We start from the raw sequence: 16,810 nt of genomic DNA on the forward strand, positions 1-16,810 counted from the left end.
ATTAATGGGAGTAAGTGATTCGATTATTTTATTAATACGTACGAGTTTACTGATGTGACTAACTAACCTAACTCACGTTTGTGTAAATTCAACTTTGTTTAGATATCTTTCAATATTGAAGAAGAAAATTCTAACTTATCAAGAGAGCACATACTCTTAAGAAAAGTTATTGGTTATTAGGTGAGACGTTACATCACGTGATGTTACAAATCTATCCAAATTCTATTTCCGGGTACATTCATTAATACTAACATGTTACACTCAACAAGTGTTATAATTGATATTGTTGAACCACAAGAAAATCATCATGCTCTCTTTAAAATGTAAATTACATTTGGTTTGCGTAAGTTAATTAGTAACAGCACGTGGCAACACCACATAAAGTGATGTTACTGTTCAACATTTAGTTTGTAATTATGTAAATTACTCTTTTTTGTTTCAAAGAAGTAAGAGAGAAGAGAATCCCAGAAGAACTACCACGTTGTTTCTAACTTTTTATTAATAATTTACTTCGGAAAAAAAAAAAAAAAAAAAAGAAAGAGAGAGACCAAGATTCTTGTATAATTCAAGCTTAAAAGACAGAACTCGAACGCTGTGTACGTCCCATTGCATTGAGTCGCTACTTTTCCACCTCAAGAAAGTCATAGATGTCTTTGTAAAGTACAAAACCAAGATAAACTTTTTTCAGAGCTTAATTTTCAGTCTTCTGGTTTTCTGTTGGCCTCCCAAACACTCTGGTAAGCCACTCCACTGAAAAAACTGAAAGCCCCAAGCTGGTTTGAGAGCCATGTTTGGTTGGTGACAGAATAATCATGGTTTGTTGGCAGAAATCTCTAGTAACATTCAGCTGAAACCAAAATCCCAGACAGAACCCAATTTTGCTTTTCTTGTTTGATGAGCTTGGTGGGTTTTCACATTGTGTAAGTTCAATTACATTTGTGGGGAAATATGGCTAATGGGACTCAAAACCATGAGCGGGTGCCAGAGAATCTGAGAAAACAGTTTGCTGTTGCTGTGAGAAGTATTAAGTGGAGCTATGCAATTTTCTGGTCATTGTCAACTTCACAACAAGGGTAATATTTTTTATTTTAATTTTTTGAGCATTTATTTGTACTTTCATTATATTTCTCTGGTGAACAATTCTGTCTTGTTTCTTGAGACATCTCTGTCTGGGGATTTTTATGGTGTTTAGCTTTAGTTGGAGATGAATGCCATGTTTTTTATTGTACATTTCATGGAAAAAGCTTTCAGTCAGACCTAGACTAGAAGAGGTACACTAGTTTTTGAGTAAGTAAAGTGATAAAGTTCTGCAGTACAGAAAAGGATAAGATTAAAATGGATTTTGATGCTGTTTAAGAACTCAAACTCTCAGGCAAGTAAGTTTCAGGCCAAAGATTAAATAAATTTGGAAGGAAAACTGGAAAATATGGTAGTGTGAAAATGACAGTTCGGAAACTTGGAAATGGAAAATATCCTATTTTAAGAGGAAAGCAGTTGGCTAGGAATTCAACAATTTCTACCCATGTGAAATCTATGTCCCTAAATACTTTTTTTCTTAGCTTGGTATCAGTTATTGTTGCTAGGACAGGTTTTTTGGTTGATTTTGTGTTCACCCTTTACATTATGATCACTATTTTGTAGGGTGCTGGAATGGTGTGAAGGGTACTACAATGGGGACATCAAAACCCGGAAGACCGTTGAAGGCGTGGAACTTAAAACTGATAAAATGGGTTTAGAGAGGAATGCACAACTGAGGGAGCTGTATAAGTCTCTTTTAGAAGGCGAAACCGAGCCACAAGCTAAAGCGCCTTCTGCTGCATTGAATCCAGAGGATCTCTCAGATGCTGAGTGGTATTACTTGCTTTGCATGTCCTTTGTCTTCAATCCTGGCGAAGGGTACTAAACTAATCTCTTCAACTGGTGTAAAATCTTCCCCTTGTCACTAAATGTTTGTGTTTGTGTGTGTTTATGTACTTTACTTTCATGCTCTTTTAGATTTCATATCAGTTTGTAGTTTCCATATTATGATTTTTTGACTTATTTCTCCACTTTTTTGCATAGTTTGCCAGGAAGAGCATTAGCAAATGGGCAAACCATTTGGTTATGTGATGCTCAATATGCAGATAGTAAAGTATTCTCTCGCTCTTTGCTGGCGAAGGTTGGTTATTCTTGGCTGTGATTTGCTTGAAGTTAATGATAATTTCATTTCCTGTAAATTTTCTAATATTTAGAGCAAAGTGAACTGACTGCTAGTGTTTTCTCTGTCAACTTATTTCTCTATGAATGGACGACATCGACGGTTGCTCTCAGAGTGCATCTATTCAGGTATAACAAAGAAAATATTTTGTTGCTACTCTTTTAATTTATTTAGTTATCAAATTACAAGTTATTTATTTTTAATGATCAAGGAATCATGTATTGGGATCAGGATGCATGAGTGAATCAACTGCAGCTAAGTCCTAGATCTCATATGAACTGGTTGCATCTCATGTCTTCAAAAAAGTTCAAAGATGCAAGGATGTTTCTTAGTGATATATCATCTTCTGATTCATTTCCCCCTAAAACTTAAGAAAAATGTAAATTGATCATCAAATCCATATATGTTTCAATTGTTATTTTACTTGTATGGCATCATCATTCTAATATTTTCAAATGTTTTTGCTTCTCAGACTGTGGTCTGCTTTCCCTATCTGGGTGGTGTTGTTGAGCTAGGTGTGACAGAGCTGGTAATTTCTTTTCCTGAGTTAAATTCCTTCCTTTCAGTTTCCAGTAACAGCTGTAGCAGTTTTAAGTTTTCTCTTCATTTAAGTAAATCTTCTCTTTCTGTGATATCTAAAGGTACCGGAGGACCTTAGTCTCATTCAACACATCAAGGCTTCTTTACTGGATTTCTCAAAGCCCGATTGCTCGGAAAAATCTTCCTCTGCACCTCATAAAGCAGATGATGATTCAGACCAAGTGCTTGCCAAGGTTGACCATGAAATAGTTGATACATTGGCTTTAGAGAACCTATATTCTCCCTCAGAAGAAATCAAATTTGATCCGATGGGAATCAATGATTTACATGGAAACCATGAAGAGTTCAACATGGACTCTCCTGAGGAATGTTCTAATGGTTGTGAGCACAATCATCAGACAGAAGACTCCTTTATGCCTGAAGGTATCAATGATGGGGCTTCTCAAGTTCAGAGTTGGCATTTCATGGATGAAGACTTCAGCATTGGGGTTCAAGATTCCATGAATTCTAGTGACTGCATATCTGAAGCTTTTGTTAATAAAAAAAGGGCTTACTCTTCCCCTAGACACGAGAGTGTCAACCGTAACCATTTAAAGGAACTTGAAAACCTCAATGACACAAACTTTAGCTCCTTGGATCTCGGACCTGCTGATGATCATATACACTACACAAGAACTCTTTCTAATATTCTGGGAAGGTCAACAAGGTTGACTGAAAATCCATGTTCTTGCGATGGAGATTGCAAATCCAGTTTTGTGACATGGAAGAAAGGAGTCGTTGATAATTGTAGGCCAACAGTACATCAGAAAATACTAAAGAAGGTTTTGTTTACAGTTCCTTTGATGTGTGGTGCGAGCTCCCAAAATACTATACAAGATGGGCTCTCAAAGTTGCAAAGTGATGATATTCACAAGGGATATGTTATGCCTGATAAACTGAAAGAGAATGAAAAATTGCTGGTCCTGCGGTCAATGGTTCCTTCTATCAGTGAGGTAATTTCAGATGCCTTGTGTTGGAAATCATATTTACATTTTATTTGAAAGAAATTTCATGTTCTGTACTATTGTGTAGTAGTCCTGTAAATATAGCAAACTGCTAAAGCATGCAGTCTTGATCTAGTTTTTTTTTTTTTCCCCATTTAGTTGTCAAGTAAGTCTTCATAATATTTGACACAAATCCCTTTCAACAACTTTTGCATACAAAAACGACTCTGCCCTGAAGTACTACTGCTGCATTAGTATACTGGCTTTGCAACTATTTTAATTTTACATACTTTTCTGAAGTTTTCACTTTTTTCATGAGCTCCCATGACTGAAAAACCAGTCCAAAATTTTTCAGGTTGATAAAGCATCGGTCCTGGATGACACAATTAAGTACTTGAAAGAGCTTGAGGCAAGAGCAGAAGAGATGGAATCCTGCATGGACACCGTGGAAGCGATAGCTAGAAGGAAATACCTGGACAGGGCAGAGAAGACATCAGATAACTATGATAAAATAAAGATGGATAATGTTAAAAAGCCTTGGTTAAACAAGAGAAAGGCCTGTGACATTGACGAAACTGACCCGGATCTTAATAGGCTTGTTCCCAGAGAAAGCTTGCCACTAGATGTGAAAGTCATTTTAAAAGAGCAGGAGGTTCTGATAGAGATGAGATGCCCTTATAGGGAATATATCTTGCTAGATATAATGGATGCCATTAACAATCTGTACTTAGATGCTCACTCAGTCCAATCATCCACCCTTGATGGTGTTCTCACGTTGAGCCTTACATCAAAGGTTTGTATTTCCTAGTCTTCTGACTTATCTAAAGAGACCATCATAGCATCTTTCCTTGTTTTATCCATAATTCTAACCGGTTCTGGAACATATGCGGTGAACTAGGATAAAATCCGCCATTCAATTTTAATTTTTTCTGTGAATTTATTTTCATATTCAAACACCCTGATGCTGAATTAACTGTTCTCACTATCGATTGGTTTCAGTTTCGAGGAGCAGCGGTTGCACCAGTTGGGATGATAAAACAGGCGCTTTGGAAAATTGCCGGTAAGTGTTGAGAAGTCGGCAAAGCTAATAAACTTGTATTTGTAGGATTTCTATAGGCAGGAAGAGTAATGTAGCTACTTGAAGTTAAAATTTGTAGCAGTAACTGGAGCAGTTTGATAACGTGCATCCCTTCTCTACTGTTTATCACTAGATAATAAGCTTCACCATTGGTGACTTTTGTCATGTGATGAAGAAATGGAACATCCATTGTAATTTATCTGTATCAGCTAGAGTTAAAGAGTGAGAGTTCAATAAAGTAGTAATTTTGTCTCTTTTATATTACTGCCAGCCACCTAAACATTTTCACTGCCTACCTATTCAGAGGAAATGTTCAAACAGATTAATACCAGGGTAAAAATCCTGACAGTAGAAGCTGGAAAAACCACTGTAAAATGACCCTGAATTTAAAACTTCATCAAATGAACATGCCAACCCAGTTACCCAGAGATCCTCTTTTATCACAGCAGGCGGCAGAGGATTGAAGATAATTTGATTCATTAATCAATAATTAGGTTTCTTAAGTAAGCTTTGTGGCCTAATTAGCACCGCACAAAACGAGGACATTTTTAATGCATTGCTTACAGTTCAATAGTTGCAAAAATAATGCCAAGTTGACAAGTGCCATCTTCATGTGTTCTCACAAATTTAATAATCTTTACATTAATTCTTCAAGAAACAAAAAAGTGGTAGGCAGAAGAAACCCACCACCACCTTTTATCTCTTAGACCCCAATTAATCTTCCCACTTCGAGTTATAGGAATGCAAATTAAGTGAAGTAAAGTTTATTTCATATGATCAAACAAATAGAATGGATGAGTTGCCTCTACATGAAAATACATTTTATCATTTTAGAAGAATGAAACTTCCAATGAATAATTGTATTGAGACTAATGTTATCTATACCATATTGATGACCGCCTCTCTAATAAAGGTGGGCCTCACCAGTGTATGTAGAAACACTTATATTAGAAAGGTGGTCAACAAGTAAATGTGGTCCAAATAGCGATACCCTACGAAAATTTACATGTAATAAGGACCATTAATCTTAGCACAATCATGATAACTATAAAAATTAAAAATAAAAAAAAAAGAAGAAGAAGAAGAAGAAGATAGTAGAAATTCCATAAGAACACCAATTCAAGGATTGTATAATAATAATGCAAATAAGTCAAGTACCAACAAGTCAAGGCTCCTCAAACTCAACTAACTCCTACCAATTTCTTCTCTGCATCTCACGCAAGCACACTGGCACAAACAAATTTAGCACAAACATTACAATTTTAAAGCCAGATTATTACTTAATACAATGCCTAACTATAATTACTTTAATTACAAGAGGAGCTTCAATTTTTTGTTTTTGTTTTTTCAACTGTCACATTTGGCTTGCTGTTTAATCCCAGCAAAATCCCTTACAGTAAACCCAACCTTTTCAAACTTCCCTCTCTCATTGCTCTCTCTGAATTTCAAATAGTCCAAGCAAACAAATGGCTTGTAAATCCTCACATTCTCTTCCCCCACCACATCATCTGGTGCAAATATCACCTTCTCATCTTCAAAACACCAAAAGTAGGCCAGAGAAAAGCGGTTCACCGGCTGCTTTAGAATGACTCTATGTTCTGATGACCTTAACTTCTCATTGCTCCAGGCTTGAAACATATCCCCTATGTTCACCACCAAGGTCCCCTCACATGGGCTTATGTCCATCCACTTACCCTCCTTTGATCTCACTTGAAGCCCTCCGATTTCATCTTGGTACACAATTGTTACACAGCTCATGTCTGTGTGCATTCCAAGTCCTTCAACCTCATCTTCATGATCTTCCAAGCTTTCTGGAGCTGAGTAGTTATTTATTCTCAAGTAACCATGACAATTTTGGAATTCAGATTCATAAAATTTCTTTACCAAACCATCCCCCAAGCTCATCAGTGCGATCTTCACGATTTTCTTCGATAATTCTGTCATCTTGCTCCCATATTCTTGTAATATCTCACTGTTAGAAAGAAACAGATGATCAGAAATAGCAAATTAATTATAACCTAAAATGAATTTATTGTGATACAAGCAACAGTGGGGTAGGGGAAATCGAACAGAGGGCCTCGGGAGTAAGGGTGAATATTCTTAATAGCTTGAGCTACAAGGCCCTTTCCAAACCTCAAGAAAATAAATATGAAGATAAAAGACATAAGATAACAGAAGCACATATATATATATATATATATATTTATGAGGATGACAGTATGTATATATACAATTATCTATATATATAGTACCTGAATTCAGAGTTGTGTTGGTCAAAGAGAACATTGGCAGAAGTTTGAGCAGACTCAAAGAACTTTGGGCCAGAAACTCTGAGGCTTTCAAAGAACGGAGAGGCTATGAAATGAGGAGTATAAGTTTTTGCAGAAGAGAAAGGACCAAGTTTGAGTTTAGTATCAGAAGGGAGGCTGAAGAGGCCATTTGAAAGTGAATATAGTTTTCTGAAAAGATCTTTGGAGATCCCATGATTGGTGATGTGCAAGAAGCCCCATGTTTTGAAGGCTTCAGCTAGAGAGGATAAAGAAAAAGGGTGCAATATTGGCTGAGAAATGTCTAGCATGGGAAGTTTAACAGAAGTTTGAGGTATTTCTGACATTGCCTCTAGAGTCTAGCTAGAGCCTAGAATGTAGGTAAAAAGGTTTACTTTGTCTACATGGTTTGGGCTATTAAATAGATAGCTGGTTAAGTTTAATTAATTAAATGGGGTTTAGCCTCTGCACACTGCAGATAAAAAGGTGTACAATGTTAAGACATTGATTGTATAATAGCATAGGAAAATGGGAATTTAGTTGTTTTATCAGCTAATTAAAACCATTTTTAATTAAAGCAATGTATCAAACTTTTTTTTAATACAAGCGATAGTCTAAACTATAAAAGAGAGGGGAGTTTCTTATACACTCACTACCAAGGTGTCATGGGAGTTCGAACATGAGACCACTAGTATGCAGATCAATACCCTTTTTCACTAGACTAGACTCCGTTGAGAATAATGTATCAGACTTTAGTTATAAATCATGAGCAAAAATCAACCATATAACATGTTTGACTATTAAAACTTGCAATTAAAGTATATGAATTCTTGTTTTTATGTGAAGCAATCATAAATAAGTCAATTGAAGGAAGCTGATTAAATAATTTAATTTGCAGTTACTTGGAGCCAAGACAGGCTGTAGGTAGGTATCCAGGTCATGCATATGGACTTTCTTAAATTCTGTTATAGCATGTTATGCATGGCTTCTGGGGTTTTTCTTAAAAATCCTTTATATATATATTTTCCTGGAAAACGTTTTTGACCAGCAAGCATATGCAGAAGTGTAGAAGTAGAACATCATGTGAAACCTCCTCTGGGTTTTAGAAGAATTAATGGAAATCATTATCATGTGAAACATTTATGTTCATAAAGTATTATGGCATGTTTGCCACTATAGCTTTCCACAGAGGAAAAGCCGCAAAAAGGCATGCCACATATATATCGTCCCTTGGTTCCCTTCCAGTGATTTGTGCAAGCGAAAGCAACCCCATGATGGCTAGTAATTAGTGATTAGTTTAAAAATTAATTTGGAGTAAGCGGCTTATAGCTTAAGTGGTTAAAAGTTATCACTTTTACACCTAAGATCTTTTGGCCCATGTACATAAGGATTTGGCTCCAATTATCAGCCTTCGACCTGAGTTTGGAGCTGCAAAGGGCGGAAGATGTTGGGTTTCATCGAGTTCGAGTTTAGCCGGTATGGCACCATGAATTTAGCAAATATGACGCTATGACTCTCTTCGTGTTGGTTAGGAGGATATGGAGCTGTGGTCCTACTTCTTAGTTTATTTTCGTTTAATAATTTTTAAAAACTCTTTAGGAGTTTATTGTGCTTTGTTTCTCTTTAGGATATTTTATCCCTTTTAATTTTTGGCTTTCGATATGGATCTGCGGTCGCACGGCCAATCTATAATGCAGGTTTGATTAGATTTACTTCTCGTTGTTGAATTGGGGTTTTAATCATCTTTTAAGTTGTGCTTGATTCTTTCCATATCAATCGAACAACAACAACAAAAATAGCAAAGAGGCCACAATGTTTACCAGGTGCCGTTATTCTCTCCATATCAACTCATTGCCAAGTAAATCTCCATATCATTGTCAATCTCTCAATATCTTTTGTTTTACTTCTCATTGCCAATATCTTTTACACCAATAAAAGCAAGGATAAACTAGAATGATTACCAGCTAACATTGCCAATATCTTTTGGACCAGTTTTCTTTCCATGAAACCATGATGAGCTTTAGACAATATACAATAAACAATCTGCACAAAGTAAGACACTTTTAGGTATTAGATAGATAGTGCGTTTTGTCTTTTATTTTTCTTTTTTTCCAATTTGGAAACTACACCATCATCACATTTCATTGTCAAAGAAGTGTTCAATGTATAGACCTTGTTTTAACACACACCTTTAACTTACACCAAATATGCAAATCCCACTAGGAGGCCACAATGTTTTTTTTTTTTTTTGCTCATAATTAAAATGAAGAAGTGTTCTAGCAATTCTTCTTTTTCTTTTTCTTTTTTAAAGGAAAAAAGAAATTTTTGATTGGGCCGTGTTGGGCTCAGGCCTGTAATGAGCTCATGTCGGGCAAAGCCCATAAAACTTGATAGGGTCTTACACCCCTACTTGCAACTTTACATGTCTTTGTGAAAACGACATACCGTTTTTTTTTTTTGTTGTTGAAGACCTGACATAAACGTCTATAACTCATTAAAACAAAACACTCTCTATTTACACCTTAAAACGCCCATTTAATTAGTGAATTGTCTGTCGTTATAGTCTTTTTTGCCAATTCCATATTTACTTCTGTTTTCAATATGAATTACCTTAACTCCTAAAATTCATTAGACTAGCCTCTCATGCGAGTGAAGAGACCTTTTATTAATTACACGCATTATGTCCAATCTAAAAATAAATAAACTTTTGAGACGTGCATTTAGCAAAATACAACTGCGAAAAAATAATAATTTATAGAATCGCGTGTATTATGTGTGATTAATAAAAAATCCATTGCGCGCAAGAGGCTAGTAACTCATTAAAATAAAACACCCTCTAATATAATACACCTTAAAACGCTCGGTCAATTAGTGAGTTACCTATCGTTATATTTTAGCATAAATATATTTGACCCTTCCCATCAAATGAGTGCATGCCCACATGCAAACATACATGACAGGAGGAACCCTTGAAGTACTTATTGTAGATGCTGAAGGCATTAGGCACACAAATCTTCTTGGTAAGCCTATTCCTAGTAAAATTCGTTGCACACAAATCTTACCTACAACTGTGAGTACATAATATATCCCCTTGAGTCTACACTCGCCACGTGACTAAGTCACGTAGTGAGGTATGCAGACGCAACTCAAGGAGATATGGTCCAGTAACACATCAGATCCTCTCGGCTAAAAGAACAATTTTTTTCGTACAATTCTACGTTGAGACTTATCATACAACAGTATATCTCAATTATTATTTAAAAAAGATCCTAAAAATTGCACTCAATTACTGTTATAGGTAGAGCATCCTACTACGTGATCATAGAGTGTGGCACTCGAGACTATAGAAGCAAAGAATCATCAAGTATGTTTACTTGGTTCCTTCTCTAATCTGAACTCCCAATTTATTCAGACATGCTAAGCATATCATTCTTAGGCTATCCTAGTGCTAGCTAAATGGGTTGTGTGATGCAGGCGAAGATGACAAAATTAGCTGGAATGAAAAATTCACGTTTGAATTTCCATTGTCAGATTGGAAAAACTTAACTCATCTCAAATTCAGAATTATGGACACCGAGTTGTTCAGAGATGCTGGATTTGTTGGTGAAACCATGTATTTATTTTATGCCTTCTTGGATTTTTTTTTTTTTTTTTTTTTTTTTGGGTGTATTTTTTTTAAAATTTATTTACATCGTATTCATATAGATCTCATATTCTGCTAATTATTAATATTTTATTTTTCCTAATAATAATTAGCCTTTGAAGGAATGTGCCTTGGTTCTGTTATGCAGAGTTCATCTTGGTGGAATAATTACTGAGGGGAAGGACAGAGGATTCATTGAATTAAAACCAGCTCCGTACAATGTGGTGCTTGAAGATGACACCTATAAAGGAGAGATAAAGATTGGGTTTCGATTTATCACAAACGTAAGTATGTTTATAGGGTCATGTTCTCTTACTATAAAATATCTAGCATATTATGTTGTCCGTGAATTGATAGAATCTCATATTCAAACCGGATTTTACAATCAACGATTCTGATTCACAATTTAACAACATAACATGTTAGACTGTCTAAAAAGATAACATTTTCCATGCTTAATATTGCACTTCTTCCCCTCTTAAACATATTGTTAGAGTGTGGGTTCAAGAGTTTAATATCTAAATATGGGTGTATAGTTCCTATTATAATTTGTCAATATATATATATATATATACAATGCTAAATATATGGCATGATGATTGTGCTATGCAGAAAGAAGCGCATGTGATAGAGACAAGGGAATTCTTGGCAGAGGACAAAACTAAACCAAGAGGATCAATCCGTATGAGCATTGCCAACCTATGGAGAATTTTATGGTGGAGATTCTTGTTTTGTCATAAAACGGATTCTAAAAATAAGCACAAGCATAAGTAGAGGATCATAAGGAAATCATGGCTATATTACGACCTAGAAGGCGCATTATGTATTTTTATTTTTATTTTTGGGTCAGAGAAGGTCAACTTGGAACATTTTGATTGCACCTTAATTTTCTTTTTTGGGTGCGGGGTTGTGTGTTGGTGTTACATTCTATAATGACACATTTTAATTTCATTACATTTATGTCTTGTTTTTTAGTATAAGCGATAATCTAAATTACAGGGGAGGAGGTTTCTCACACACACAAAACCAAGATGTCATATGGGTTCAAACTTGAAACATCTATTCTGAAAATTAAGAAAACCCTTTTCTACTGAGTTAGATCTCATTGGCAACTCGTTTTTTCTTTACAAAATAGTATAAGATAATGGCTTTATAGCATATAGTGAGGTTCATGCATTGATAATTATGGGGGAAAAAAAACGTTTGACCTTAAAATTTAAATATAATTATAGAAAATTCTTAATAATTATTCGATGTCAACCTTATCACCCATCTAAGCACGAACCATGATGACCAAGTTATAAGAAGCTAAGTGACAAATGGGACGCACGTCTTTCAAAAGCTATCAGAAGCTGAATTTTGCTTTAAATTCTTTCCAAGTCTTTTTATTATTATTTAATTTTCACCAATAATACAGAGTTAGGAAGAGATTTATTTTTCTCGTGGGATTAATGTATAAGTTCTACACATGCTTTCCAATCTAACCTCCGACCAGACTAACTAATATTTCATATTAAATTCACAAACATGCAACTGAGATCCCCACGTTCTACTCATTTTTAATTTATTTCCTTTTCGGTCCAACGAGATAGTAGCAACGGAATTTTCACCTTCCTCTCAAAATTAGATGAACATTGTTAATTTAGAGGTGTGAAGACTAAATCAATTTGTATTTCTTAGCACCGAACATGTCACTTAAGAATAAGAATACGCAAAAATAATAATCAAACGACTTAAAACAAGGCCGATGGAGGCAATTAGGGCATGACAGATGCTTTTAAGGTTGGTGGAGGTAATCGAGGCTTGATAGAGATTTAACAGAGTTAACTTAGGTGATGGAGATAACTGAGGCCAATTTATCTTTCTTTTTTTGTAGTTACAATTTATAATTTAATATCCAAAGCCGTTGCCCAATTATTTTCATCTTAAACTATATATAATAGAATCATATAATACACCCTGCAGAACCATTACCATATATACATGTTCAAGTCCAACTAAGATGCAGTCTACATGTCTGGTATAATTTTTCGAGCACCAAACCATTTTTTTCTCCAAGTCGAAGAATTCAGCCATTTTTGCTTCTGGGTTTGTTTGTGCTGTTTAATTTCGTAACTCTAGCATGGGACGATCAGACGGCTGAAAATGTTCATTTCCATGATCATGGTGATGTGAGTACTTAATTTCTGGGAAAACTTTTCTTTTAGAAAGAAGAAAAGTGTTTGGCGATCAAAGGCAAAGGCATTTGCTTAGGAGGGAACTGCTTCAAACGGTCTTCTTCAGCCACCTTCAATAGTTCAAATTCAAAAATCTATGCTCTTTAAAGGTAACATAAAGACTGTTCAATATACCGTTGCTTTTTCAATTAACCGTTTCCCTTTAAAATTTAAAATTTCTGTTGGTTTGCCTTTCACCCCAAGAAATATTTTCCAACCTCGCTTTTTTGCTTTAAATTTTAGCTGCATACTCAGTCAATTATTTTAGCCTGCTGATGAAAACAACCTATCATAAACCTCTTTTGCTTTTTGCTTCAAAGAAGAAGAAGATGCATGCTTTTTTATTCCTTTTTTGTTCATTTGTCTTCTAAATCTAAGATTCTAGATGGTAGAATATAAACCAATTCCCGGGTCTTTTTTTTGGATTTGAGTTCTAACATTAACCCAAGTCCCAAATGGTAACACTTAAATGGTTGAGTATGTGCAGGGTTTTGAGCAATTAGAATTTAGAACACAAGTTTTGAAGGCTCCAATGGACAATTTATCAAATTCTGATGAAAGCTATGATCTGGGATATCATCCTTCACCTTCTTCTGTGGATCAGAATGATCACTCACTGGCAGAAACTTCAACAAGTGGTGATTCCTTTATGTACCGCCGGACGAATTCAGAGACCTCAGCTTTCTCTGAGTCTGTAGATGACAGCAGCTACTCTGGTGAAGCATCCCCTTGGTTCTGCCCAAACGTGAAAACCAGATTTCATAACCAGGTTGCTCTTACCAGACTAGGAATGAAGCAGCACAACAAGAATGCCACAGATGATAAGCTTGAAGATCATGAAGCAGTAGATGCAGGTGGGTTTCAATAGTTTTGTTTCTCAACAATCTCTTTGCCTCATCAAGAAACAATTTAAAAGCAGTATGAATTGGCCAAATAACTTTGATATGAATGTTGGCAGAGCTTGAGATGATGAAAGAACGATTTGCAAAACTCTTGTTGGGTGAGGACATGTCAGGAAGTGGGAAAGGGGTGTGCACCGCGGTTACGATCTCAAATTCGATAACCAACCTCTATGGTAATTATATTTTTCTGAAATTTTTAAGATTGTTTAGAGGTCAATTTGTTGTTTCTTTATTTCAATATCAATGAGTCATTTTGTTGGGATTTTCTTCTGCAGCCACTGTGTTTGGGCAAAATTTGAGGCTAGAGCCCTTGAACCCTGAGAAGAAAGCAATGTGGAAGAGGGAAATGAATTGCCTGTTATCAGTTTGTGATTACATAGTAGAACTCATCCCCATATCCCAAAATTTGCAAGATGGGACAGAAATGGAGGTGACTGTCAAAAATCCATGACAAAAAGCTCAATTAGTTTCTGCTACCGGGGTCTGTTTTTGACATTTTGCATGTTGTTCTTTCAGTTGATGACAAGCAGACCGAGATCTGATCTCTATATCAACCTTCCAGCTTTGCAAAAGCTTGATGCAATGCTTATTGTAAGGCCAGTTTAATGTGCTAAGTTTCTTTTCTTGAAACAAAGCAATTCTGTTTCAATCAAGGCCTAAACAAGTTATGAATTTGTTTTTTATTTTGGCAGGAAGTACTTGATAGTTTCCAAGATACAGAATTCTGGTATGCAGAAGAAGGGAGCATGTCGTCAAACTCAAACCGTTCAGGTTCAGGATCGTTCCGAAGGGTTATTGTTCAGCGGAATGAGGAGAAATGGTGGTTGCCAATTCCATGTGTTCCTCCAGGTGGCCTCTCTGAGAAGTCAAGGAAGCATTTGAAACACAAACGTGACTCTTCTAATCAAATCCACAAAGCAGCCATGGCAATCAATAGCAGCATTCTTGCTGAGATGGAAATTCCAGACTCATACATGTCAACTCTTCCCAAGGTAGTCTTCAACCAACCGACATGAATTTTGTTATGCTTCTTAAATCCTTAGCCTTCTTAGATCCAAGGCCAACCCCGAAATTTCGGGGGTTGAAACGAACAGTAGACCTTTTTCCTTGGAGTTGAGATTCAACTTTAGGCTAAAATTAATGCAGAAAAGTACTTTTATCTAACTTGGTTTGGTTTGTTTCATTAAAAAAAAAAAATTAATTTTAGTAGTTTTATCTTTTTGGTTTGGTATGGTGATAGAAGTTTTTTCATCTAACTTGGTGTTTTTACAAAACAATTGGGTGTGCAGAGTGGAAAATCGTGTCTGGGGGATTCCATTTACCGCTACATGTGCACCACAGGCAAGTTCTCCCCAGAACATCTTCTCGACTGCCTCAATCTAGCAACTGAACATGAAGCACTTGAGCTTGCAGACAGGGTTGAAGCTTCAATGTACACATGGAGACGTAAAGCATGCATGAGCAATTCAAAATCTTCATGGGTCATGGTGAAGGATCTAATGTCGGAAACAGACAGGAGCGACAAAAACCATATTTTGGCAGAGAGAGCCGAGTGTTTGTTGTTCTGCTTGAAGCAGAGATATCCTGAGCTCTCTCAGACATCCTTGGATACATGCAAGATCCAATACAATAGGGTAAGCACATTTCGTGGTCGTGACTCGAATTTGAAGAAATGACACACTACCACATCAGTTGGAAATAAAATTTAATGGCTCTAGCATATTATAGAGTAACTAATCGAAACCTCAAAGCAAAAAAACTACCGGCATTTACATTTCGTCTAAATTAGATCAAAGAAAGTGTCAGAGTTGATCTGAAGAAAGCGTTTTTTATGGTTGTTTTTTGCAGGATGTGGGGCAAGCAGTACTGGAGAGCTACTCAAGGGTGTTGGAAAGTTTGGCATTCAACATTGTTGCTTGGATTGAAGATGTAATTTGTGTTGAAAGATCTGTGAGAAACCAAGGCAAATAATTAGGGACTGCAACTAAGTTCAAGCTTTCTTCTCCAGCATTTTCGTTCAACAATTTTGAGACATTTTTACTTTGGCTGCTTGTTTACTTGTATGAAGCTAATTTGTTAGTTGTACATTTAGCTCCTAGTAAAACAAATGAGAAAATTTGAAGTGTTCCAGAATTTATATTCAGATCTTAAATTAAATCCTCAAATTAATCAAGCTTGAATGAAAACACAAAAACCAAGCCCATCCCAAGTTCCCCCAGCCCCGTCAGAATGTGGGGTAACAATCCCCAATATTTGCAAAATGACCCTCTGCTTACATTTCTTCATTAAATCCTCAAATTAGATAAAGCCGTCACACTATAGAATTCTACTACATTTCATCCTTGGTAGCTTTTCTAATACGGAATTTTGTTAAGGACTTCTAAGATTAGATATGTTGATGGGTTAAATATTTTTTTAACATATACCATACATACGACCAAATAACTAAGATTAGAGGTCCTTAACTAATCTTTAATGCCGATTTTTCCTTTATCCTTTGTTTATCTTTCTCAACAAAATAGTTAGTTCCATGAGTTTCCACTGTTGCAAATAGTGAACTTGGATGTTAAGACTATAGAGTTTTAACCCTTGTCTAGATAGTCTTTATAATTAAATCAAATGACCAATGGTTATGACCAATGCGTTTATTATCATGGGAATTCAGGAGAATTCAGAGATTGTTAACGATAGGATAATTCCAGTTACATTAAAATCTCAAATGTAGTGGTTGCAATGCGACCCCTTGGTTTGTTTTTCCCTCCAAGTAAATACTCTTTTAAGTGCAAATTTGCCACAGAATTAATTGCATTGAGATGCACCAAAACGCTAAGCATTGGATCATTGCTCTGCAAGTCAAAGACGCTAAGCAAAACATGACATCCATTCCTCCCATGCCGAAGTGGAATGCCGACGACAAGATTTCGACAAGCGAAGTGCACACGCATATTTTGTTCACAGGATCAGCAGACGCATCGCACAAGAAC

The 16,810-nt window shown here is 35.9% G+C and overlaps 4 protein-coding genes across 4 annotated transcripts; 3 read left to right on the forward strand and 1 right to left on the reverse strand.

Moving 5' to 3' along the window:
• Window positions 1-485: 485 nt before the first annotated feature.
• Window positions 486-5,057, forward strand: ATMYC1 (basic helix-loop-helix (bHLH) DNA-binding superfamily protein). Its single transcript, XM_008234678.3, has 8 exons — window positions 486-1,073; window positions 1,642-1,896; window positions 2,062-2,158; window positions 2,311-2,325; window positions 2,670-2,726; window positions 2,839-3,729; window positions 4,076-4,513; window positions 4,720-5,057. The coding sequence occupies exons 1-8, from the start codon at window positions 949-951 to the stop codon at window positions 4,789-4,791; spliced, it is 1,950 nt and encodes a 649-aa protein (XP_008232900.2). The 5' UTR covers window positions 486-948; the 3' UTR covers window positions 4,792-5,057.
• An 842-nt stretch (window positions 5,058-5,899) lies between these two features.
• LOC103331987 (2-oxoglutarate (2OG) and Fe(II)-dependent oxygenase superfamily protein) lies at window positions 5,900-7,465 on the reverse strand. Its single transcript, XM_008234677.3, has 2 exons — window positions 7,051-7,465; window positions 5,900-6,770 (listed from the first exon to the last, which is right to left on the reverse strand). Exons 1-2 carry the CDS (start codon window positions 7,410-7,412, stop codon window positions 6,146-6,148), a joined length of 987 nt encoding a protein of 328 aa, XP_008232899.2. The 5' UTR covers window positions 7,413-7,465; the 3' UTR covers window positions 5,900-6,145.
• Window positions 7,466-10,018: 2,553 nt separating this feature from the next.
• Window positions 10,019-11,695, forward strand: LOC103332020 (Calcium-dependent lipid-binding (CaLB domain) family protein). The gene is made up of 5 exons (XM_089052400.1): window positions 10,019-10,085; window positions 10,364-10,429; window positions 10,540-10,678; window positions 10,857-10,992; window positions 11,684-11,695. The coding sequence occupies exons 1-5, from the start codon at window positions 10,019-10,021 to the stop codon at window positions 11,693-11,695; spliced, it is 420 nt and encodes a 139-aa protein (XP_088908526.1).
• A 1,418-nt stretch (window positions 11,696-13,113) lies between these two features.
• ROPGEF3 (RHO guanyl-nucleotide exchange factor 3) lies at window positions 13,114-15,969 on the forward strand. The gene is made up of 7 exons (XM_008234676.3): window positions 13,114-13,778; window positions 13,883-13,999; window positions 14,102-14,256; window positions 14,343-14,417; window positions 14,519-14,818; window positions 15,116-15,460; window positions 15,675-15,969. Exons 1-7 carry the CDS (start codon window positions 13,394-13,396, stop codon window positions 15,795-15,797), a joined length of 1,500 nt encoding a protein of 499 aa, XP_008232898.2. The 5' UTR covers window positions 13,114-13,393; the 3' UTR covers window positions 15,798-15,969.
• The last annotated feature ends 841 nt before the right edge of the window (window positions 15,970-16,810 follow it).

This window comes from Prunus mume, linkage group LG5 (assembly GCF_029339155.1).
Source record: "Prunus mume cultivar Tortuosa linkage group LG5, ASM2933915v1, whole genome shotgun sequence".
NCBI lineage: Eukaryota > Viridiplantae > Streptophyta > Magnoliopsida > Rosales > Rosaceae > Prunus > Prunus mume.